We start from the raw sequence: 26,075 nt of genomic DNA, 5'->3' as shown, positions 1-26,075 counted from the left end.
ACTGTATATATATATACAGTGGGGGAAAAAAGTATTTAGTCAGCCACCAATTGTGCAAGTTCTCCCACTTAAAAAGATGAGAGAGGCCTGTAATTTTCATCATAGGTACACGTCAACTATGACAGACAAAATGAGAAAAAAAAATCCAGAAAATCACATTGTAGGATTTTTAATGAATTTATTTGCAAATTATGGTGGAAAATAAGTATTTGGTCACCTACAAACAAGCAAGATGTCTGGCTCTCACAGACCTGTAACTTCTTCTTTAAGAGGCTCCTCTGTCCTCCACTCGTTACCTGTATTAATGGCACCTGTCAGGAAGCTTTAACTTCCTGACTGATGTCTTGAGATGTTGCTTCAATATATCCACATAATTTTCCTTCCTCATGATGCCATCTATTTTGTGAAGTGCACCAGTCCCACCTGCAGCAATGCACCCCCACAGCATGATGCTGCCACCCCCGTGCTTCACGATTGGGAAGGTGTTCTTCGGCTTGCAAGCCCTCCCCTTTTTCCTCCAAACATAACGATGGTCATTATGGCCAAACAGTTCTATTTTTGTTTCATCAGACCAGAGGACATTTCTCCAAAAAGTACGATCTTTGTCCCCATGTGCAGTTGCAAACCGTAGTCTGGCTTTTTTATGGCGGTTTTGGAGCAGTGGTTTCTTCCTTGCTGAGCGGCCTTTCAGGTTATGTCGATATAGGACTCGTTTTATTGTGGATATAGATACTTTGTACCTGTTTCCTCCAGCATCTTCACAAGGTCCTTTGCTGTTGTCCTGGGATTGATTTGCACTTTTCGCACCAAAGTACATTCATCTCTAGGAGACAGAACGAGTCTCCTTTCTGAGCGGTATTACGGCTGCGTGGTCCCATGGTGTTTATACTTGCGTACTAATTGTTTGTACAGATGAACGTGGTACCTTCAGGCGTTTGGAAATTGCTCCCAAGGATGAACCAGACTTGTGGAGGTCTACAAATCTTGGCTGATTTCTTTTGATTTTCCCATGATGTCAAGCAAAGAGGCACTGAGTTTGAAGGTAGGCCTTGAAATACATCCACAGGTACACCTTAATTTGACTCAAATGATGTCAATTAGCTTATCAGAAGCTAATAAAGCCATGACATCATTTTCTGGAATTTTCCAAGCTGTTTAAAGGCACAGTCAACTTAGTGTATGTAAACTTCTGAACGACTAGAATTGTGATACAGTCAATTAAAAATGAAATAATCCATCTGTAAACAATTGTTGGAAAAATTACTTGTGTCATGCACAAAGTAGATGTCCTAACCTAACTATAGTTTGTTAAATGTATAATGTCTCCTGAGTGGCGCAGTGGTCTAAGGCACTGCATCGCAGTGCTAACTGTGCCACACTAGAGATCCTGGTTCGAATCCAGGCTCTGTCGTAGCCGGCCGTGACCGGGAGACCCATGGGGCGGCGCGCAATTGGCCCAGCGTCGTCCAGGGTAGGGGAGGGAATGGCCGGCAGGGATGTAGCTCAGTTGATAGAGCATGGCGTTTGCAACGCCAGGGTTGTAGGTTCGATTCCCACAGGGGGTATGAAAAAAATTATAATAATGTAAGTCACTCTGGATAAGAGCGTCTGCTAAATGACGTAAATGTTAACAAGAAATTTGTGGAGTGGTTGAAAAACGAGTTTTAATGACTCCAACCTAAGTAAATGTAAACGTCCGACTTCAACTGTATGTATATATATATATATATATATATATATATATATACACACACACACACAGTGGGGAGAACAAGTATTTGATACACTGCCGATTTTGCAGGTTTTCCTACTTACAAAGCATGTAGAGGTCTGTAATTTTTATCATAGGTACACTTCAACTGTGAGAGACGGAATCTAAAACAAAAATCCAGAAAATCACATTGTATGATTTTTAAGTAATTAATTTGCATTTTATTGCATGACATAAGTATTTGATATATCAGAAAAGCAGAAATTAATATTTGGTACAGAAACCTGTGTTTGCAATTACAGAGATCATACGTTTCCTGTAGGTCTTGACCAGGTTTGCACACACTGCAGCAGGGATTTTGGCCCACTCCTCCATACAGACCTTCTCCAGATCCTTCAGGTTTCGGGGCTGTCGCTGGGCAATACGGACTTTCAGCTCCCTCCAAAGACTTTCTATTGGGTTCAGGTCTGGAGACTGGCTAGGCCACTCCAGGACCTTGAGATGCTTCTTACGGAGCCACTCATTAGTTGCCCTGGCTGTGTGTTTCGGGTCGTTGTCATGCTGGAAGACCCAGCCACGACCCATCTTCAATGCTCTTACTGAGGGAAGGAGGTTGTTGGCCAAGATCTCGCGATACATGGCCCCTTCCATCCTCCCCTCAATACGGTGCAGTCGTCCTGTCCCCTTTGCAGAAAAGTATCCCCAAAGAATGATTTTTCCACCTCCATGCTTCACGGTTGGGATGGTGTTCTTGGGGTTGTACTCATCCTTCTTCTTCCTCCAAACACGGCGAGTGGAGTTTAGACCAAAAAGCTCTATTTTTGTCTCATCAGACCACATGACCTCCCATTCCTCCTCTGGATCATCCAGATGGTCATTGGCAAACTTCAGAGGGGCCTGGACATGCGCTGGCTTGAGCAGGGGAACCGTGCGTGTGCTGCAGGATTTTAATCCATGACGGCGTAGTGTGTTACTAATGGTTTTCTTTGAGACTGTGGTCCCAGCTCTCTTCAGGTCATTGACCAGGTCCTGCCGTGTAGTTCTGGGCTGATCCCTCACCTTCCTCATGATCATTGATGCCCCACGAGGTGAGATCTTGCATGGAGCCCCAGACCGAGGGTGATTGACCGTCATCTTGAACTTCTTCCATTTTCTGATAATTGCGCCAACAGTTGTTGCCTTCTCACCAAGCTGCTTGCCTATTGTCCTGTAGCCCATCCCAGCCTTGTGCAGGTCTACAATTTTTGTCCTTACACAGCGCTCTGGTCTTGGCCATTGTGGAGAGGTTGGAGTCTGTTTGATTGAGTGTGTGGACAGGTGTCTTTTATACAGGTAACGAGTTCAAACAGGTGCAGTTAATACAGGTAATGAGTGGAGAACAGGAGGGCTTCTTAAAGAAAAACTAACAGGTCTGTGAGAGCCGGAATTCTTACTGGTTGGTAGGTGATCAAATACTTATGTCATGCAATAAAATGCAAATTAATTACTTAAAAATCATACAATGTGATTTTCTGGATTTTTGTTTTAGATTCCGTCTCTCACAGTTGAAGTGTACCTATGATAAATATTACAGACCTCTACATGCTTTGTAAGTAGGAAAACCTGCAAAATCGGCAGTGTATCAAATACTTGTTCTCCCCACTGTATATATACACACACACACACACACACACACACATATATATATACACATACATACAGTGAGGGAAAAAAGTATTTGATCCCCTGCTGATTTCGTACATTTGTCCACTGACAAAGACATGATCAGGCTATAATTTTAATGGTAGGTTTATTTGAACAGTGAGAGACAGAATAACAACAACAAAATCCAGAAAAACGCATGTCAAAAATGTTATAAATTGATTTGCATTTTAATGAGGGAAATAAGTATTTGACCCCTCTGCAAAACATGACTTAGTGCTTGGTGGCAATCACAGAGGTCAGACGTTTCTTGTAGTTGGCCACCAGGTTTGCACACATCTCAGGAGGGATTTTGTCCCACTCCTCTTTGCAGATCTTCTCCAAGTCATTAAGGTTTCGAGGCTGACATTTGGCAACTCAAACCTTCAGCTCCCTCCACATATTTCCTATGGGATTAAGGTCTGGAGACTGGCTAGGCCACTCCAGGACCTTAATGTGCTTCTTCTTGAGCCACTCCTTTGTTGCCTTGGCCGTGTGTTTTGGGTCATTGTCATGCTGGAATACCCATCCACGACCCATTTTCAATGCCCTGGCTGAGGGAAGGAGGTTCTCACCCAAGATTTGACGGTACATGGCCCCGTCCATCGTCCCTTTGATGCGGTGAAGTTGTCCTGTCCCCTTAGCAGAAAAACACCCCCAAAGCATAATGTTTCCACCTCCATGTTTGACGTTGGGGATAGTGTTCTTGGGGTCATAGGCAGCATTCCTCCTCCTCCAAACACGGCGAGTTGAGTTGATGCCAAAGAGCTCGATTTTGGTCTCATCTGACCACAACACTTTCACCCAGTTCTCCTCTGAATCATTCAGATGTTCATTGGCAAACTTCAGACAGGCCTGTATATGTGCTTTCTTGAGCAGGGGGACCTTGCGGGCGCTGCAGGATTTCAGTCCTTCACGGCGTAGTGTGTTACCAATTGTTTTCTTGGTGACTATGGTCCCAGCTGCCTTGAGATCATTGAAAAGATCCTCCCATGTAGTTCTGGGCTGATTCCTCACCGTTCTCATGATCATTGCAACTCCACTAGGTGAGATCTTGCATGGAGCTCCAGGCCGAGGGATAATCGCACCAACTGTTGTCACCTTCTCACCAAGCTATGGTCTTGTAGCCCATTCCAGCCTTGTGTAGGTCTACAATCTTGTCCCTGACATCCTTGGAGAGCTCTTTGGTCTTGGCCATGGTGGAGAGTTTGGAATCTGATTGATTGCTTCTGTGGACAGGTGTCTATTATACAGGTAACAAACTGAGATTAGGAGCACTCCTAATGTGTGCTCCTAATCTCAGCTCGTTACCTGTATAAAAGACACCTGGGAGCCAGAAATCTTTGTGATTGAGAGGGGGTCAAATACTTATTTCCCTCATTAAAATGCAAATCAATTTATAACATTTGACATGCGTTTTCTGGATTTTGTTGTTGTTATTCTGTCTCTCACTGTTCAAATAAACCTACCATTAAAATTATAGACTGATAATTTCTTTGTCAGTGGGCAAACGTACAAAATCAGCAGGGGATCAAATACTTTTTTCCCCTCACCACCCACCCACCCACCCACACACCCAGACACACACACACACACACACTATACTATAATATATCCAGACAGAAATATACTCCAGGCAGAGGTAGGAGAAAGGAAAAGGAATCTGTACCTGAAAATGCACTCCATTGCTCCGTCTTTGCAGGCTTTCAGTATACCGATCACCGCCTCAAACGGCTTCTCACTTTTTAGGTCAGAGTTCTTCTCCAGGACCTTGACGGAACAAAGACAACAAATGCCATTTTGAAAGGAAAATAAAATGTACACTGAAAAAAAATATAAAACGCAACATGTAAAGTGTTGGTCCAATGTTTCATGAACGGAAATAAAAGATCCCAGAAATGTTCCAGACGCACTGTGTATGTCTCTCAAATTGTGTGCACACATTTGTTTACATCCCTGTTAGTGAGCATGTATCCTTTGCCAAGATAATCCATCCACCTGACAGGTGTGGCATATCAAGAAGCTGATTAAACAGCATGATCATTACACAGGTGCACCTTGTGCTGGGGACAATAAAAGGGCACTCTAAAATGTGCAGTTGTGTCACAACACAATGCCACAGATGTCAGAAGTTGAGGGAGCGTGCAATTGGCATGCTGACTGCAGGAATGTCCACCAGAGCTGTTGCCAGACAATTTAATGTTACATTTCTCTACCATAAGCTGCCTCCAACGTTGTTTTAGAGAATTTGGCAATACGTCCAACCAGCCTCAAAACGTCAGACCACGTGTATGGCATCGTGTGGGCGAGCGGTTTACTGATGTCAACGTTGTGAATAGAGTGCCCAATGGTGGCGGTGGGGTTATGAAATGGGCAGGCATAAGCTACGGACAACGAACAATTGCATTGTATCGATGGCAATTTGAATGTACAGAGATACCGTGACGAGATCCTGAGGCCCACTGTCGTGCCATTCATCCACCGCCATCACCTCATGTTTCAGCATGATAATGCACGGCTCCATGTCATAAGGATCTGTACACAATTCCTGGAAGCTGAAAATGTCCCAGTTCTTCCATGGCCTGCATACTCACCAGACATGTCACCCATTGAGCATGTTAGGGATGCTCTGGATCGACGTGTACGACAGCGTGTTCCAGTTCCGGCCAATATCCAGCAACTTCGCACAGCCATTGAAGAGTAGTGTGACAACATTCCACAGGCCACAATCAACAGCCTGATCAACTCTATATGAAGGAGATGTGTCGCGCTGCATGAGGCAAATGCTGGTCACACCAGATACTGACTGGTTTTCTGATCCACGCCCCTACCTATCTGTGACTAACAGATGCATATCTGTATTCCCAGTCTTGTGAAATCCATAGATTAGGGCCTAATTAATTTATTTCAATTGACTGATTTCTTTATATGAACTGTAACTCAATAAAATATTTGAAATTGTTGTGTTTATATTTTTCTGATATTAGCCCCAGCAAATCAGAGGACTGGTGTGGTTACCGGTTACATTTCCTAAAATAGACCACTGGAGGGCACCATTGGCTCAGTACCGAATGACGCTTCTGCACTATTCAGTCCTTTCCATACCCTAAAAAGCAGTTTCCCCAGACACAGATAAAGCCCAATTTTTGATGGAGATTCTCCATTAACATCAGCACTCCTATAGATACAGTGGGGGAAAAAAGTATTTAGTCAGCCACCAATTGTGCAAGTTCTCCCACTTAAAAAGATGAGAGAGGCCTGTAATTTTCATCATAGGTACACGTCAACTATGACAGACAAATTGAGAGAAAAAAATCCAGAAAATCACATTGTAGGATTTTTTATGAATTTATTTGCAAATTATGGTGGAAAATAAGTATTTGGTCACCTACAAACAAGCAAGATTTCTGGCTCTCACAGACCTGTAGCTTCTTCTTTAAGAGGCTCCTCTGTCCTCCACTCGTTACCTGTATTAATGGCACCTGTTTGAACTTGTTATCAGTATAAAAGACACCTGTCCACAACCTCAAACAGTCACACTCCAAACTCCACTATGGCCAAGACCAAAGAGCTGTCAAAGGACACCAGAAACAAAATTGTAGACCTGCACCAGGCTGGGAAGACTGAATCTGCAATAGGTAAGCAGCTTGGTTTGAAGAAATCAACTGTGGGAGCAATTATTAGGAAATGGAAGACATACAAGACCACTGATAATCTCCCTCGATCTGGGGCTCCACGCAAGATCTCACCCCGTGGGGTCAAAATGATCACAAGAACGGTGAGCAAAAATCCCAGAACCACACGGGGGGACCTAGTGAATGACCTGCAGAGAGCTGGGACCAAAGTAACAAAGCCTACCATCAGTAATACACTACGCCGCCAGGGACTCAAATCCTGCAGTGCCAGACGTGTCCCCCTGCTTAAGCCAGTACATGTCCAGGCCCGTCTGAAGTTTGCTAGAGTGCATTTGGATGATCCAGAAGAGGATTGGGAGAATGTCATATGGTCAGATGAAACCAAAATAGAACTTTCTGGTAAAAACTCAACTCGTCGTGTTTGGAGGACAAAGAATGCTGAGTTGCATCCAAAGAACACCATACCTACTGTGAAGCATGGGGGTGGAAACATCATGCTTTCGGGCTGTTTTTCTGCAAAGGGACCAGGACGATTGATCCGTGTAAAGGAAAGAATGAATGGGGCCATGTATCGTGAGATTTTGAGTGAAAACCTCCTTCCATCAGCAAGGGCATTGAAGATGAAACGTGGCTGGGTCTTTCAGCATGACAATGATCCCAAACACACCCCCCGGGCAACGAAGGAGTGGCTTCGTAAGAACCATTTCAAGGTCCTGGAGTGGCCTAGCCAGTCTCCAGATCTCAACCCCATAGAAAATCTTTGAAGGGAGTTGAAAGTCTGTGTTGCCCAGCGACAGCCCCAAAACATCACTGCTCTAGAGGAGACCTGCATGGAGGAATGGGCCAAAATACCAGCAACAGTGTGTGAAAACCTTGTGAAGACTTACAGAAAACGTTTGACCTGTGTCATTGCCAACAAAGGGTATATAATAAAGTATTGAGAAACTTTTGTTATTGACCAAATACTTATTTTCCACCATAATTTGCAAATAAATTCATTAAAAATCCTACAATGTGATTTTCTGGATATTTTTTTCTCATTTTGTCTGTCATAGTTGACGTGTACCTATGATGAATATTACAGGCCTCTCTCATCTTTTTAAGTGGGAGAACTTGCACAATTGGTGGCTGACTAAATACATTTTTTCCCCACTGTATGACCCCAGACTACACTGACCTTGCACAACCCTCTGGTGTGCTCCAAGACCAGAGGCTTCAGCTTCTTCTCCACCGCCTCGATGCCCAGTAACATGTGCTCCACAAACAGAGACAGGGTGAAAATGCGGTTCCATCCGGTCCTACAGGAACCACAGAACAAACACAACTCACTCAAAAAATAAACTGCCATTCTGTTATTCTAAAGTTTTAACAGCTACCAAATAATACAAAACTGCCCTTCAGATGACTGGATAGCTTTACACTTCTTTTAAATCAAATAAAAATTAAATAACAGACTTTTGAAGGGACAAGGCAACAAAAACAAACGGCAGTTGATAAATAGTGTCAGTTTATGTACTGGCCATGTCAGTGTCACTGTGTCAACCTTGCCATTCATGTTCCTGTCATTGAGATTGAATATAATCCCTGTTAACTCACTGAACTCTGTGGACCATGACCATGCTCCTCTCCTCATAGTGTCTCAGACTCTCCTCGGAGCAGACCAGCTCGATGGGAACCTGGAGCCTCTTGACCTGCCTGAGCCAGACCAGCCGCTGGCCGTCCGTGTCCAGAGCCTGGGGCTCCAGGTACTCTACACAGGCCACGGCCGCATACACGTCCAGCACCTGGGGAGTTAACGCATGGTTTGAGGGTTAATGCAGTCTGGTGTAGCCAGACATTGCGTTATCACATTTGCTCTGCATCCTGGCAGAGGAGAACAGATGCTTGGCACAAAAGGCTATGGTCAATGCAAAATGACATTGCAGAGGAATATACTTAAGATATCCTTGTTCCTGAAGTAAAAATATATTAACACAAGTATTTGTGCCAATACAACAGAACCCACACAGCATAAACAAGTGTTATTCCAGCAAGCACTGATCTCCCCTATGCTTGAGCTAAAACACAAATATTGACCTTCCATTTAATCTCTACCAGCATTCAAAAGACTGGAAGAAAACAAAAGTATCACTGCTTGAAGTAAAATGAATCCCTTTAACACTGAACTGGCCTGCTATACTAGACCTTTAACACTGAACTGGCCTGCTATACTAGACCTTTAACACTGAACTGGCCTGCTATACTAGACTTATACATTTCGCCAAGCGTGAGATGCTTTTTTTTCAATGAAACATGGGCGTAAGCAGTGCTGCTCCTGGTTCTAATTTCAAGATTTTCACACCGAGAACCCTTGGAGGTGGATCGCGGTCTGCTTGCGCTGGCCAAAATTTAGGAATCCAGTGCAGCAGGTATAAAATCACAACGCCCCAGTGTAGCTCCCCAGTAATACTGACCAGTTCATCCCCCTCTCTGGCGTGCGTGTTCCCCCGGAGGACCTGGGCCAACTGGGGCTCGATACTGATCATCCTGAACAGGTTCTGCAGGCGGTTCTTAAACTCATGGTAGGCAGCGTGGACCCAGGGCAGCGAGGTCACTTCCTTCTCCATGACGTCATCGTGACGCAGCCGCAGCTCGTTCACACAACAGGTCAAGGCACCGCAAAGGAGCTGGATGTTTGGTTAGGATGTATGGATGCGTACAACCACACACACACACACAAACTAATAATTAGCACCTTGAAATAACAATTAAATTCATCTTTAACAGTCCAGTCAGAAACAGACATCACTGTTTTCCAGGGATTGCTGAGATCCATAAAAAAAAACACACTAATGGCATCATGATATGAATGTTGAAAGTAAAAAAAAAAGAAACTCCTACCTGCAGATCGTCCTGACAGGTCACATTCATGGTCATGGAGATGAAATCCTGCAGGTATCTGTGGAAGAACTCAGCCTGCATCTCCGGTTCTGCCTTGGTGATGTAGCGGCCCAGTGGGGTCTTCCTAAAGAACTCCTCAAACTGGCTCTGAGTGTGACCTGAACATCCCAGAGGGAAACACCATAACTAGGTTAAATGAAGAGAAAATAAGATTATTCTTAGATAAGAGACCTAGTACTGAAGAATTATGGAACACAACATATAGACTACAACCAGGGATGTAGCAGTAAAACATAAGGTGGGTTAATGCTGAACGTTGGTCGAAATGATGAACGTTAAATTGGCGTAATGGCTACGTAATAATAATAATAATAATAATAATAATAATAAGCCATTTAGCAGACGCTTTTATCCAAAGCGACTTACAGTCATGCGTGCATAATTTGTTTTGTGTATGGGTGGTCCCGGGGATCGAACCCACTACCTTGGCGTTACAAGCGCCGTGCTCTACCAGCTGAGCTACAGAGGACCTACGTAATGCCTATTCACAAAATAACAAGGTGCGTAAATGAATTATCCTCCAATACAACCCCTGGTTACAACATATAACAGGGTTTTCTGATAAAAATAAATAAAATACTTTTTTTATTTCCATTGTTGGACATAAGACTGTAAAAACACCAGGAAATCAGCTCCAAGTGATTTTAATTTAAGAAATCTGTTCCCAAGTATTCCCACGCTAAATAGAGAGACACGTGATCATATACAAATGTAAGCAAGGTTTGAAATTATCATGTTTTAGTCAAACATTATATCTGTTTGGGCTTCTTGCAGTCAATTTGCAGTCTACAAATTATTTGTAAATATGTTCCGGCCCCCCACCATCCACTAAATGTATTTATTTTTTAAATAACAAACAGCCCTTGGCTGAATCTAGTTGATGATCCCTGATATTTAAGTTAGACGTATGAGGTATTGTCATAACCTACTACCTTCACGCTGGAGAGCATGGACCCAGAGTTCATCCAGGTAGTCCCTGATCCTCCAGCTGAAGGGCATCATGCAGCCGATGTTCTTGTCCAGCCCAATGTAGTTCTGGACCAGGATGGTCTTTGACTCTGAACTGGGACAGGGAGGGAGGGGTTAATGTAGAGTGGAAAGAGAGAGGGAGTTGTTGATTCACTGACATTCTAGAATCAGACCTGACAGAAGACAGCCTCTCTAGTCTAGAACACAGAAATATAATTACTAGAAGGGACAAAGCCCCTCAGACCACGGCAATTTGACTGTAATACTCAATATGGCCGCAGGTCCACCCATCGCAGAACAACGACTTGATTAGAAATGGCCGTTCTAGTCATTCTATTTCTATGCTTTCTAGACCAACAACATAACCATTGCTGTGCCAATATAGTACTTACTTGCGGTCCAGTCTTGTGTAGGGAACCTCGAGTAGTTTGTCGTTCCCAAAGATGTCCAACCAGAGTTTCTTGACCGCCTCTCCAGAGTTGGAGTCCAGCAGAATGTCCAGGTTGCGGTCGCGGTCGATGACAGAGACCAGCTGGGCCAGGAAGGGAATAACCACAGCCTGCACCCTCTTCCATAGGGTGTGTCTGGTACAAAAAGGTAGAAACCACTTTAGTACAGCCGTTTATTGACAATATGGTACAAGTCTAAATGTATGGTCAAAAATATCTTATGTCCCATAAAGAGATCACTTTTTTTAACTAACTATTTAAGGTCCCTTTGAATTCAGCAAACAGATGAGGATTTGTATTGGTATAAGACGTTTTGAAATCATAGTGGTCACTCACCTGAATGTCCCCCCTTCCTGCAGTGCGTCAATGTTGGACGCCTCCTTGATGACCCAGTTATTTGAGGACAGTTTGAGCTTGTTGTCATCATGGGTCGACAGCAACGAGTGAAGACGTCTCTTCACGGTCCTCAGAAATTCAGCTGTTCATAAACATTCATAGTCTGAGTATAATCATTGTGAATGGAATGCATGTCAATGATCACCTATTGTTGTGCTGTATCCATGCAAGCCCGGGCATGGTAATGCCAGAGAAGTATGGAGATTGCTTGTTGAGTCTCTCAATTTTCAAACTTCTCCAGTGCTAGCACGCACTACTGCTTAAATATAGCGCACCAATGGGTAAGCAGTTACTGAGAATAGGTCTAAACAGCAATAATAACAATAATAATAGATGTATTTTATATAGCGCTTATTACCGCAAGAAAAATCTTTCAAGTCGCTTAAACATAAAAATAAAAATAAAATGAGTACTATAGAAGTATTGCTCTTACCTCTTATTTCCTGGTTGTCAGTCAGGAGTGTGAGCAGGATCTCCACTCTCCTGGTGCTACGGACTCCGCCCTCCAGCTGGTCTCTGAGCATGCCCACTGCGTTCTGTACACAGCTACGTACCAGCGCCGTGGTGTCCACAACTCTCCCCCAGCTCTGCAGTAGGAACATGGTCAAAGACACATGAAACATGAGGAAGGTGTTCTAAAACAACATGGGTTACAGTGCATTCGGAAAGTATTCAGACCTTGACTTTTCCACTTTGTTACGTTACAGACTTATTCTAAACATATATATATATTTTTTAATAATCACAATACCCCATAATGACAAAGCAAAAACAGGTATAGACATTTTTGCAAATGTATAATTTTTTAAAAAAAGTATTCAGCCCCTTTGCTATGAGACTCGAAATTGAGCTCAGGTGCATCCTGTTTCCATTGATCATCCATGAGATGTTTCTACAACTTGGAGTCCACTTGTGGTAAATTCTATTGATTGGACATGATTTGGAAAGGCACACACCTGTCTATATAAGGTCCCACAGTTGACAGTGCATGTCAGAGCAAAAACCAAGCCTTGAGGTCGAAGGAATTGTCCGTAGAGCTCCGAGACAGGATTGTGTCGAGGCACAGATCTGGGGAAGGGTACGAAAAAATTTCTGCAGCATTGAAGGTCCCCAAGAACACAGTGGCCTCCATCATTCTTAAATGGAAGCAGTGTCACGTCTGGAGGAAACCTGGCATCATCCCTACGGTGAAGCATTGTAGTGGCAGCATCATGCTGTGGGGATGTTTTTCAGCGACAGGGACTGGGAGACTAGTCAGGATCAAGGGAAAGATGAACGGATGAACGGAGCAAAGTACAGAGAGATCCTTGATGAAAACCTGCTCCAGAGTGCTCAGGACCTCAGACTGGGACAAAGGTTCACCTTCCAACAGGACAACGACCCTAAGCACACAGCTAAGACAACGCAGGAGTGGCTTCGGGACAAGTCTCTGAATGTCTTTGAGGGGCCCAGCCAAAGCCCGGACTTGAACCCGTTCGAACATCTCTGGAGAGACCTGAAAATAGCTGTGCAGCAACGCTCCCCATCCAACCTGACAGAGCTTGAGAGGATCTGCAGAGAAGAATTGGAGAAACTCCCCAAATACAGGTGTGCCAAGCTTGTAGCGTCATACCCAAGAAGACTCTAGGCTGTAATCGCTGCCAAAGGTGCTTCAACAAAGTACTGAGTAAAGGGTCTGACTACTTACGTAAATGTGATATTTCAGTTTTTTCCTTTTATACATTTGCAAAACATTTCCAAAACCTGTTTTTGTTTTGTCATTATGGGGTATAGAGGGTAATCCATTTTAGAACAAGGCTGCAACGTAACAAAATGTGAAAAAAGTCAAGGGGCTGAATACTTTCCAAATGCACTGTATGTACACTAAAACAACATGGGTTATGTACACACAATATTTAAAATGGTGCTACACACAGGATTGTTTTGAATTTTTGCATTGTAATTTCAGAAAGACCAGATAATCTATCTGCCGCTAATAGCGGAATGATAGTGTTTTACAGTAAAACCCTACTAGAGGAAAAGGCTTTTACAAGAGGAAGTCCAACATACAGAATGCCAAAACAATACTGTAGCAACTATTAAACACCTAAATGTTAGTCTAACATCAAAGTCCATCCTCATTTAAACAATTAGATTATATCTGTTTTTAATGCTAAATACTGTAGACCTGTCATATAGGACCTTTCAACCAAAAATATGATTGTTTCTACACCGTTTGCACAATTTCAGTTTATGTGAGAAAACAAGCACTGAATAGTGTAGGGAATCATTGTACCATCTAAATCACTGTGAAATATATTTTCAATAACAAAAAAACGCTGTTTCAAGCTTTTTTGTTATTGAAAATATATTTCACAGTGATTTAGATGGTACAATGATTCCCTAAACCAAGGCTGCCCAACCCTCTTCCTGGAGATCTACTGTCCTGTAGGTTTTCAGTCCAACCCTAATTTATCATATCTGATTTAGCTAGTTAAAGGTCTTGTTGAGCAGCTAATAAGTAGAATCAGGTGTGTTAAATTATGATTGGACTGAAAACCCACAGGACGGTAGATCTCCAGGAAGAGGGTTGGGCAGCCCTGCCCTACACTATTCAGTGCTTGTTTTCTTACATAAACTGAAATTGAGCAAACTGTGTAGAATTGTAGCAACCAGGAAATGACATTTGCACTATATAACACAGCCACAAAGTCAGAACGGCAATCCCATTTTGACAACGGATGCCCCTCTGGCGGGAGAAATCAATAGGCGAATATCACAGCCAATCACAACACTGGTGGGTAAGTAATACTGTAAAACTCACTGTTTGGTCTTTGTGTTCCAATTCCTGTTGCTCTGTCTCAGTGTACATGTCATCTACCTCCATAGCTGTGCACAAACATAGAAGGCTCTTTTAACTATGTTGACAGGTACTTCATTCTGAAGAAGTTTATCAGTATGAAGACATTGTCATTATTATCAATACAAATGTAAAAGGTAATTCACCTTCAGGCTCATCCTTCTTCTCCTCAAACAGTTGACTGATGGTAAGGTTTCTCAAGGCTTTGATATCTGACACAATATCTTTAGATCTTCTGAGGTCATCTATATGAACTGACCTCCAAGGGTCTATATGGGATTTCAAAAAATGTATAACTTAATGAAAAAAATATATACATGTATTTCAATCTCAGATTATTTAAACATGTTCTAAAGCTGTAAAATGTTTGAACCAACGATAACCTCACCTCCATGAAATCCAACATAGGATGTCCCTCCTTCCATTCTTGGCAGTTTAGTAATGAAGTAGACGAAGACCTTGCCTCCCATCTCCTCTTGTCTTGATTTGTTGATTTCATTGATGGCAGAATATCTGAAATGAATTAGATACATTTTTTAGATAAATACATACAACTAAATCGGATTCTATCAAATTAAATGTATTCCAGACTTCACTTACTTGGCGGAGGCAATGAGATTTGCACTGTGCGACGCTTCATCAAAATCTGACTGAATGATCAGTATTTTGTTGCCAGATGTATTCTCTCTCCCATTTCCAGACTTGAGGAAATGCCTAAGAAGAGAGCAATGTTTTTAACCTGACCAAAAGCTTTCAACTCAACGGCTAATGGATAATCAATAAAGCATTATGAGGATGAACTAAAACGTGTCAAACCTGATCTTCTTGAGGAAGGAGTGCTCAGTGTCAAACTGCTGAAGAGAGAGAAGCTCGACATTGTGCACCACCTCTTCCAGTGGTCCAACATCTGATGCTGTTAAAAGTCTGGAAAAGGTGGTCACCTGGGAAAGTTCAAATAAGAAATGAGCACTATATAAACAAACGTTTAATAAGAGTTGCAAAATGTAATATCCCAAAGTTCCCGGGGTTTTCAGAAATCCTTGTTGGAGGATTCCTAATTGGAGGGTTCCCTCCTAATTACGGGAATCCCCCAATCGAGACTTCTGAAAACCTGGGAATTCTTGGAACATTTCTGGAATTTTTAAAGCCTACTTTTGATTGTGATGAAAAAAATGGTTACCTCTGTGAAGGAGGAATGGCACTGCTCGTCTTGTTGAGTGTGAGAGAAGATGAAGTCGGCCAAAGAGCTGTGCTTCTGGTCCTCAAAGTAGACCCTGGCCAGATGTTCACTCTCCACCCGGGGGAGACCAGTGCAGTCCAGCCGAACCACCGAGTCTGGAGTGGCACAGTTCAGAAGGATCAGTTTGGCCTCATCCAGGACTCTTCTTTGGGGGTCAGAAATGTCTGTCTCTCCCCTCTGTTTCTCTGTCATTTGGAGGACCACTGAAGCACACGTGTCGGAATGGAAGCCAATGAAAACGTCAGGAGGTAGGTACTTGTATGTCTGGGGGGCCATGGAGTGTTGGTTATTAAGGGCCACAAACTGCCCAACCCATTTCTCCAACTCTACAACAACTGCTCTTTGTTCCTCCTTGAGAACTGTATGGATGTCCAGATAGTGCTTCTCAAGCCTGTTGATGAGAGGGATTGGAAACTGTTTGTAGACCACCTCTTTCTCCTCAACGACAATCAGCCTGAAGTCTTTGTGCACTCTACATTTGACACGATGTGTCCCCAGTCCCAAGTCAACGTACTTCTGTCCTCCCAAGCAGACGTAGTACTGGTTCAGAGCATCGTAGAGACTTTCGTAGAGGTTCTGCAAGTTCAGGAGCACGACGGTTCGACCGGTTTCCATGCAGATCTTGACTCGGTTGATGTTGCGGCAGATCTGGGTGTACTCTTGGTCCTTGGGGAAGCTAGACCCGAAGATAATCTCTGGCTGGCAGCTCTCTGAGAAGAAGGTCTGCTGCAGGATCTGTAGGGCTGCATAGTTCTTGGTCAGAACTAGCAAGTAGCGGCATTCTTCCTCCTGGCCAATCGCTGAAATGTTTTGTCTCACAAGATCGATGGTGCTGATGCTCTCCAGATTCAGGTTGATCTGTATTTTCTGGAGCCTTTTGGTGAAGACCGTGACTGCATCCACGTCTTCCCTGCCACTGAAGTTCCTGAGGACCGCCTCCACAATCTTCTCTGCACTAGGCCTCTGTTCGGAGGCCTTGGTCACCGCGAAAATCATCTTGATCAAGCTGTAGTAGTCACGCAAACCAAAGAAACCTTTCCCCTGTTTACGGCAGATGTTTAGATAGGCCCTGGCAAAGGGTTGGAAGAAATCCCTGACCTTCTCCAAAATCATTGTGTCAGACGAGCATATGCCTTTAGCGCTCTCAATCAGCTCTTTCTCGTCGGGGTCGCCACGTGAGACGAAAATGCCTCTATTCATCTTCGCAGGATCCAAAGCCCAGTTGGAGATGCCGATGAATCCAACCTTTTTGTGCGGTAGCGGCTCATCATCGATGCATCCCTCTTCTAGCAGAGGATGGAGGGTTTTCAGGGGCATTTTGGGAGAATCCTCGGCCAAGCCAATCTCATCCAGCACCACCACAGATATATACTCCTTCAGGTTCTTCCCCTCCTGGAAGCGACCACATTGTTTGAACGTGTTGATGATGCCCTCTGGTGTGGAGTGAGGGCTGCACTGGAAGGACACCAGGTGAATTTGCTTCAGCCTTTTGTAGAGGTCAGAGTGTGCGGCTTGGCCCTGCATGGCGTCTGCCACCAAGGTTTTAGACAGAGATTTTGAACTCCCAGGTTTCCCCACCAAGAACAGGGGGATTCTCAGCTCTATACAGACCACCATCATGAAGACATTCTCTTTCAGAGCGTTGTTTCGTGCAATAGTTTCGCCCAGGGGCACTCCGCTCAGAAGGAGATCCTGCATGAGGGAGATCTCCTGCATCACTTTGAATGGGGTGTAGGTTTCAGTGAGGTATTTGCAGATTCTCTGTCTGTACTTGTCCTTGTTTTCCAAGCAGGCGTGGTAGCATACTCCCAGAGCCATCACTACAGACCACAAGACTGGGTCTCTTGCTTCTGGCTCCCTCTTGTTCCTCTCAGCGTTTTGATTTCTCTGATACTGATTTAGCTCAGCAAGCAGCATCGCATGGTTTTTGTAGAACCACACAAAAGCTTGCATGCAACGTTCCACGTCCCTCAGACTTACGAAGCTACATTCGTCTTTCCTTGTCCGCATGTACCTCTGCGAAGCAGACAGGACATCCGCGATCAACCTGGTGTACACTATATCGATCGTGTTGGTCTCAACCACCCTCTGGACAATCTGCTGGATGTAAATTTTTTCAGTGTGATCGTTGAGCTGTCCAAAGTCCCACACCAGAGGTATCATGCTGGGGGGCAAGGCCTGGACTCTGTACACCAACTGGCGGAGAGGGATAGAGCCCAGCTTCTCATCAGTCTCTTCAGCTCTGACTCGATATCCCAGTCCAGCAGACTCCAACCTCTGAATCATCTCGTCAGTGTGTTTTCTGTAAGGGTTGCACGCGGCGATGATCTGCAAGCCGCAACGTGGCACCAAACACTCTCCCTTCACTGTATTATCACAGAGGACTTCCTTGATACTGCTGATGGCTTCCGTGGTGTTGGCTTCGTCAAAGAAGAGGACAGAGTCAAAGCCGTAATCTTGTTTGTTGGTGAACGCAATGGCTTCTGCTTCCCGGACTTTGGTGTAGATCATGTCTGAGCTGGTTCCACCGTGAACTTTGACTAGCTTCATGTTCTCCGTGGCCACTCCGCTCCTCCTAAGCTCACAGAGGAATTTAATGAGCCTCGTCTTCCCACAGCCTGTCTCCCCCATGATTATGACTGGGATGCCACACCTGAACCGCATGTGGATGGCCAGCATCTTCAGTATGTTGTCGGTGGTGAGCTCATACGTTTCGTCAGGATCAAGAGGCCACTGGATTCCCAAGACGTTACAAAGGCGTTCAATCTTCTCCCCTCTGGGCAGTTGGTCAAAATCGATGTTGAAAGGGACTCTCTGTAGCTTCAGACCCTCGTACAGCTCTCTGGTCATGATGTCTCTTTTGATCACCCTTCTTGTGGATGGATCGATGGCGTCAACAGAGTTCTGTTCGTTGGGCTGAAGATGGAAGCCAATGAAGGTCATGGACACATGGTCATCGTTGAAGAAGATGTACGGATGTGGTTCTGACTCCCATCTCTTCCTGATCCGGAAGGGAGCCAAGTCTTCGTCGCTGACCCCAGTCAGGTCCATTTGCTGCCTCCCGGGGCTCTGATCAGAGATGCTGAGGGACGGAGTGGCAAAGTCCTTGGCCATCAGAATCATGAAGTCAACCACAAAGTTCTTGAAACCCTGGAGGGTGTCCCCGGTGAAAGAGGCATCACAAAAGACTGACGTCTCACAGTCTTGTAGTTGAAGGTTTAGGAACCATGCGAAATTCCTTAACTCGGCCCACGATGGGTCCATTATGCCACAGAACATAAAGAGCATCTGTAGACATTCTACATAGGTGCCTTCCACTCCATTGTACATGAAGGTGTCCAGGTCGATGTGATTATGGAAACGCGTCAGATACTGGTAGGGTCGTTGGTACGCTTCACTCCTGAACTCTTGGTCATCCATTAATGGGTCTTCAAGCTTTACAAAGGAGGGGTCTTCTAGCATCCTCATTTCCAGATCTAGAACCTCTTTTGGTGGGCGGCAGAAGACATTTGGGAACACATCCAGGAATGTGGAATTGGCACTTGCATTCTGTAAAGAAATAAAGTGTGATGAACGAAAGTGAGAGTGTGCTTTTTCTCTTATCACAATCAAAATGTATGGGATTTAACACCAAGAAACTAAATATTTACCGTTCTTGGGCCATTTCTGGGCAAGTTTCCTGTTGACTGTAGGATCTCAATGACGTAAAGCTGCTTGTTGCTGCATTTCCACATCCTTCCCTCAGAATCCATCAAATATCCCAAGACCAACAGTTTGAAGAGAAACTCATAGAGGCCTTTCTGCACCTGTTGATAAATACAAAAAAAAAAGAAGAATTTCATCAAAATATCACAGAACGAATCTACATGGATAAACATTCTATCAAAAATAGTTAAAGTATCACTAAGGAAGTCATAATGACAAATAGGCTACAGTATATTTACCGAAGATGTGACATCGAAGTGGAAGATGGTGAGCTCTTTCGACTTGGGGGTATTCAGCAGAGACTGAAGAATGACATTCTCATCAACCCTTGGCTCGATCAAGCGGATGCATTTCAGCAGTGAAGGCTTCTTGGTGGAGTGTTTCAGTTTTTCATACAGCCTATTGATGTAAAGGGACTTACCTGAAAGTGTGAAGAACATGTCATTATTTTGAGCATAAATCCAGCGGATAAGTAGGATATATCAAACCACCAATTCAATGATCAACAAAATAGTATACATAAACTGAAGGACAAATATACTCACCAACTCCAGCTCTACTGGATGACACAACTCCAACAAACAGTCTGTCCTTGAACACAGCAGCAGCACTGCTCTGATCTGACGGAACCGTGTAGTGTTTGTTGAGGTATCTCTGGATACCGCTCAGGGGTTCCTGGGGCACCATGTGTAACCTGTACTGGCTGAAGGCCGAGGGAAGGTAGGCAGCATGCTCTCGGTCCGAGCTGCAGATGATCACAAGCCTGTAGTCCTTCCTGCTCTGCATCTTGATTCGCTGGAAAAAGCTCTCCACTTTGGAGCTGACGTCGTAGCTCAGCTGATCTCCGTAGAGCATGGTGTAGATCTTCTGTCCTCTGTAGCCGGCAGTGAGGCAACGTCTGAGGAACAGCTCCACCTGCTCGTAAGGCATGGAGGAGCTGCACAGTAGGACCTCATCGTATGTGGGCAGCGGCTCGTGTTTGCTGCTCATGTAAATGGAGATGCAAGCCGTCAGGATCTCGTCGTGTGGGGAAACTATGAGGTTTGGACTTCCGATAGCCAGGCCCTTGGGCATCAGTCTTTCAATGCTTTGGTCTTTATTCTCATCAGTCATGTCTCCTTCATTCTCATCACCTATGTTGGCCAGAATTTCTAACAGTCTTCCAAAGCTTCGGACATCGAGAGTGTCTGGGAGGAAACTCTTCATGTCTCTCATGTAGGCGTTCCACATCAAGTCCAACTTTCCTGAGCCGCTAATGTGCTCCACAAGACTTGGAAGATCGTCTGAGGAGAGATTAAACTCTCTAATGAAATCTGGACCTCCCTGTGCACTGCTCGGCACCTCAACAAAAGTCTGGAAGTCAATGTCCTCATTTTGCTCAGGTGGGTTAGTGAGGATCTCGTATTGGAGTGTGTGCCAGGTTTGCCTAAGATCAGAAGCCGTGCAGTTGGGTTTGACGAAGGAGAGCATCATGAGAACTTGGTCCTCCAAATTCGACACATTCTGCTGAGTGAGCTTACTGCACAGGTATACGATCTGCTCAGCGGTGTAGTAGTTCAGGTAGTAATTGTGGGATCTTTGTTTGTCCATGAAGTCATTCCAGTACTTCAGACACTTCTCCATCTTCCTGCACAGCTCGGGAAGCTGCTCCACAATGCTGCCCTCCACCATAATCACACTTACAATGCTGCCAAGGTTGAAGTCCATGATGATCCCGGCGTCTTGGCTGAGGGAACTACAGTTGATGTTGGCCTCCCAGTGTCTGAACAGGGGGTTCCCAGCCGTGAACAGGGCAATGAATGCCACAGCTAGCCTCTGGACACTGGCAAAAACCTGAGGAAAAGAACAAAGTGAATCCTTGTTTTATTTACATTTTACATTTTAGTCATTTAGCAGACGCTCTTATCCAGAGCGACTTACAGTTAGTGAATACATATTTTTTTATACTGGCCCCCCGTGGGAATCGAACCCACAACCCTGGCGTTGCAAACGCCATGCCCTATCAACTGAGCTACATCCCTGCCGGCCATTCGCTCCCCTACCCTGGACGACGCTGGGCCAATTGTGCGCCGCCCATGAGTCTCCCGGTCGCGGCCGGCTGCGACAGAGCCTGGATTCGAACCAGAATCTCTAGTGGCACAGTTAGCACTGCGATGCAGTGCCTTAGACCACTGCGCCACTCATACAAAATGAGTAACGGCCCATACAAAATGCTCCTCTCTGCTATAACTATATGACTAAAACAACATAGCAGTATATTTACCAAGCTCACCTTAGAGAAGAGGCTTCAACCTCAACTGACTTGCCTGGTTAAATAAATGTTAAATTAAAGAGAAAGACACAGAGACAGAAAGACTACAGTACCTCTGCAAACTGGTCCACCTCACACTGGCCCTGGTCCCCTTTCCCAGACATGAGCATGAGTTTGTTCTGCAGTTCCCTCAGGTCCTCCAGGGAGTAACGACGCATCTCATGGCCCTCGTCGTGCTCCTCTGGGATCTGCAGTTTCAGGGCCGTGTCCAGGCTCAACTGGAAGGACAAACAGACAAAAATACTGTCGAAGCATGGCACTGTAGAACTAGGACATCATTATTCTACTCCCCTGAAGTTTCATTCTAAAAGTTTTAACCGAACTTCAAAGCATAGGTAAGCAGTTGGAACAAAGTCCTGGCTAAAATGAACATGAGTAACAGCTGATAGTTTCAACCATCTTGAAAATAAACTCAAAAGTTACACAACTGTATATTCTATGGCTTATTGTTCAGGCCTACCTTCTTTTGGTTCGGGGCACTGATTATGTAGATTCCTTTACTGTTGATGGCTGACGCTAAGGAGAGAGAGGATAGTTCCACAGATCCATGGCTGTCCTTCACAGTCTTCAACCACTCAAGGTGGCGCGCTGTGTCACGCTGCAATAAGGACATTCACAGTCAGGTAGTTTCCACTTTTAAAGGGATAGTTCACTTTTTGAAGTTTTGGCTTATTTAAGGTAGGTTGAAAATAAGTTAAATATCATTAAAAAAAACTCTCACCAGCTTCTTTGGGAGGTTGTTGTCATTGTCCAATGCCCTCCACAGCTTCTTCAGCACCTCCTTGAAGGCCTGAAAACCGGAGTCTGGCTTCAGTTCGTACAGCATCGGGGAGTAACCCAGGACGGCGTCGTGGAAACAGGCCACACGGTCCACGTCGAGGTCATTCTCCCCAGCAGAGATGGAGGCCAGGTCAACAAACACTTTAAGCTCGTTTATATCTGGAATAATGCACAACAGATTGATTAATCCAATTCAATAGCACTACATTTATCCCACAATGGGTAATTTGCAGACAAGCAGTTTGGATACAGAATAACAAATAACATGATGAGACCTCATGATAATCACATGAAACATGTGACTATCTATTTTCAATAGATACAGTTAGTGACTGATTACTGACAGGTTATTCAAACAAAGCTTCTTTAACCCAGATGATACTCCATCAGCCAATTTACCTTCAAGAGCCTCTTTAACCCAGATGACAAAGTTTTTCCTGAGGCCGAGCTCCTGGAGGCACAGTCTGCGGGGCTCTGTGATGTCCACCAGAACCAGCTTTGTCTGCATCAGGTCGTTGTCAATACGATCTAGGTGCTCCCTCTTAAAGTCCTCATGCGTCTGACAACAGAGAAACACCGAATTGTTTGAGTATTGTTTGTTATACCACTACTTGGTTCTGATTGGCTGAAGGTTTAATACAGTGTAGTTCCAGCCAAAATGCCTTATTAACGTTCCATATCATACAGAAAACCAAACACACATCCTGGCAATGTTAGCTTCAGATAACTTTGGTCGGGATTCAAACAGATCACACTGCGCCGACAACGTACTTGACAATGTCCTTGACATTCTGCAAGATGGGTGTCAGCTCAAACATAAATTACCTTTTTTTAATTCAAGTGCAGTGCAATGTCGGCGCAATGCAGTTTGTTAGCTAGCTAGCATTAATTTGTTAAACCAACATTTGACGAGCGCTGTCATTTTCGGCAGTGGTGGCCAGGACATACGTAAATTTTTGGTATATATTGTAAACTAGCTAGAAAGCTGATACAATGTTGCCTATTGGCAAAAGCAAACTTGCTAACATTTTCTATGTTTGAGAGGTAGCTTAGGACGGTTGGCTGGCTAGAATAAGTTTATTACCAAGGTAACTAGTGTCATGACTTGCCCTCATAGGTTGAGGATCAAACATTCCTGCTAGGCAAAGGTTTGAACACCCCCTTTCCTGGGGGCCAGTTTTATGACTTAACAGCCAGTCATAAATAGTTTGCAGAAAAGGACTCCTTTTGGTCTCTAGTATGGGAAGAAATAATTTCCCTGTGAGACAAAGGAAGTCTTCCCGCTAAGACTCCAACATCCAAAAGTGGGTCATGTGATTGTTGTGGTCCTCTGTAGCTCAATTGGTAGAGCATGGCGCTTGTAACGCCAGGGTAGTGGGTTCGATCCCCGGGACCACCCATACGTAAAAATGTATGCACACATGACTGTAAGTCGCTTTGGATAAAAGCGTCTCCTAAATGGCATATTATTGTTAGTCCAGTCCACTAGGGACATGTTTTCATTGTATTACGTTAGTAATCAATAACCTGTGTGTGTTTGTATTGTGTTATTATTTAGTTAGTTAGTAACTAAATAATTAAGCCAATTTGTATATTGCTGATTCATCAATAAGGTTAGGGTTCTTGCAGGTTCAAGGATTATGCGACATTCAGAATGAGACTGATAAGAGGTAATTATTTAATAAGTGACTTATCGATAACATATTTATCTTCTAAGAGTTTAATTCGGGAGATGGTAACTCATTAAACAACTTATTCCGTGGTGCCCCAAATTCCTAATGAGTTAATTGTTACATTATTAATTGAATCGAGTAACAATTAAACATAGATAGGTGATTCGATAAATAACAATCATACATTAAAGTAAGTCACGTCAGGACACTAGCTGCCTAGCTATGTCTGTGAATGTGCAGAAAAGAGGTAGACATTTGTTTTAAACCAGTGACAACAAATAAATGAAACAGCAATTCACACCAACTCACAACTTCAAGCAGTGTCTGCAGGACTTGGAAGTTGCCTTGAAGGTTCAGAGTCTGCTTGACCAGCATGATGACCTGAGCCGACTCCACAGCCAGGTGAAGCTCGTGGTACTGCTCAATCTGCTGCACCCTTCTTTGGATCCACTGTTTGTTATCCGACTTGTCGTTTCTGCACATGATATCCAAGTCCTGAGCCAGCTCTTCGTACTTGCCTCTGTAGGCCTTGAAGAGAGTATCGACCTCTTCGAGCAGAAGGCTGCCGTTCTTCAGGCATTTGTAGATCTCAACGTACTTAGCATAGCAAGGCAGAAAAATATCGCTGTGTATTTCGACTGGTCCTACGAAGTAGTCGACCGATTCCGCCGGTTCTTCATGGTCTTCGTCATATCTATCTCTCCTGGCAAGGTCTTGGGCCTGTTTCTCCCAGCACAACTTGAAGATGTAGCTGTCTTTGAATGTGTGCAGAACCCCTGCCATCTCTCTCATGTCGTCATCGAGTTCGAAGAAGGTGACCACACCGGCCATCGGAGAGGAGAGCTGGTCAAACGGATGGACCTCCATGAATTGGTCCAGGGTCATGGCCTCGATGTTGGTCTGTAGTCTCTCTTCCAAGCCTTCAAAGTCAACTGCGACATAGAGGGATAAAGCATGACCATTATTAGGATCACTGTTCAGACCAACCAAACACAACCTTCCCTGGAAAGATTTGACTTTCATTCACCCATGACTTTTCAAACACATTCACAGATCTGCTTAGCAGCACACACCCCTACCTATGACATGTTCCTGTAGTTTGCGGCTCATGGTAAGCAGGACTTCCACCAGCTCCTTCTCATGGTAGACAGCATTCACCTCCTCCTGCCTACACAGTAGCAGCCTTTTCATGGGGGCGCTGTCCTTGTAGCGCTCATTCTCAGAAAGACAGTCTGCATCGAGATCGAAATACACATTTCATAAGCAAACAGCAAGCACTAAGATGATTAAAAAAAGACAGCCTTTAACAATATTATGAAATCCTTTCATATGAACAAAGAACTTGGGTTGCAAAATTATGGAAACGTTCCAAAAGTTCTCTATATATTTATCCCGGTTGGGGAATTCCCAGTTGAAAGAATCTTCCAACCAGGATTTCTGAAAAAGCTGGAAACGTAAGGAACGTTTTCAACCCAACAAAGCACAACCTTCCATTACCTATTTTCAGCAGCTCTGTGAAAGTATCCCTCTTCTCCAAGACGGAGTTGAGCAGTTTGATCCGGATGTTTCCGTGGACCAGCTGATTGGAGATGGCAGTGAAGGATGAGATAGCTACAGCCATCCTTTCCCTGGCTTCTTCAGAGAGCTGGTCAATCAGCTTTTCATCTGCACCTAAAACCACATACGATTTACATTACAATATGGGGTAAAAGCAGCACACTGAATACTGAAACAAGGTGGGTTAAAT

At 44.2% G+C, this 26,075-nt stretch overlaps 1 protein-coding gene across 4 annotated transcripts in view; it reads right to left on the bottom strand.

Moving 5' to 3' along the window:
* Positions 1 to 26,075, bottom strand: part of LOC121568722 (E3 ubiquitin-protein ligase rnf213-alpha-like) — a 68,799-nt gene that overhangs the window by 23,717 nt on the left and 19,007 nt on the right. For all 4 annotated transcript variants that reach the window (XM_045221040.1, XM_045221038.1, XM_045221041.1 and 1 more), the window contains exons 18-42: positions 25,826 to 25,999; positions 25,408 to 25,560; positions 24,638 to 25,260; positions 23,055 to 23,214; positions 22,597 to 22,814; positions 22,336 to 22,473; positions 21,929 to 22,093; positions 20,110 to 21,397; positions 19,804 to 19,985; positions 19,510 to 19,665; positions 15,800 to 19,408; positions 15,436 to 15,560; positions 15,220 to 15,333; positions 15,008 to 15,132; positions 14,766 to 14,888; positions 14,584 to 14,648; positions 12,214 to 12,367; positions 11,721 to 11,862; positions 11,328 to 11,519; positions 10,899 to 11,029; positions 9,907 to 10,064; positions 9,480 to 9,692; positions 8,623 to 8,810; positions 8,204 to 8,324; positions 5,061 to 5,161 (exon numbers count right to left, since the gene is read on the bottom strand). In XM_045221040.1, the coding sequence (XP_045076975.1) occupies positions 5,061 to 5,161; positions 8,204 to 8,324; positions 8,623 to 8,810; positions 9,480 to 9,692; positions 9,907 to 10,064; positions 10,899 to 11,029; positions 11,328 to 11,519; positions 11,721 to 11,862; positions 12,214 to 12,367; positions 14,584 to 14,648; positions 14,766 to 14,888; positions 15,008 to 15,132; positions 15,220 to 15,333; positions 15,436 to 15,560; positions 15,800 to 19,408; positions 19,510 to 19,665; positions 19,804 to 19,985; positions 20,110 to 21,397; positions 21,929 to 22,093; positions 22,336 to 22,473; positions 22,597 to 22,814; positions 23,055 to 23,214; positions 24,638 to 25,260; positions 25,408 to 25,560; positions 25,826 to 25,999 (8,818 nt within the window). The remainder of the gene's footprint in view (positions 1 to 5,060; positions 5,162 to 8,203; positions 8,325 to 8,622; positions 8,811 to 9,479; positions 9,693 to 9,906; positions 10,065 to 10,898; positions 11,030 to 11,327; positions 11,520 to 11,720; positions 11,863 to 12,213; positions 12,368 to 14,583; positions 14,649 to 14,765; positions 14,889 to 15,007; positions 15,133 to 15,219; positions 15,334 to 15,435; positions 15,561 to 15,799; positions 19,409 to 19,509; positions 19,666 to 19,803; positions 19,986 to 20,109; positions 21,398 to 21,928; positions 22,094 to 22,335; positions 22,474 to 22,596; positions 22,815 to 23,054; positions 23,215 to 24,637; positions 25,261 to 25,407; positions 25,561 to 25,825; positions 26,000 to 26,075) is intronic.

Source organism: Coregonus clupeaformis, chromosome 7 (genome assembly GCF_020615455.1).
Source record: "Coregonus clupeaformis isolate EN_2021a chromosome 7, ASM2061545v1, whole genome shotgun sequence".
NCBI classification, from domain to species: Eukaryota; Metazoa; Chordata; class Actinopteri; order Salmoniformes; family Salmonidae; genus Coregonus; species Coregonus clupeaformis.
The sequence above is the reverse complement of the archived record's forward strand: the minus strand, read 5'-3'. Positions and strand labels throughout refer to the sequence as shown.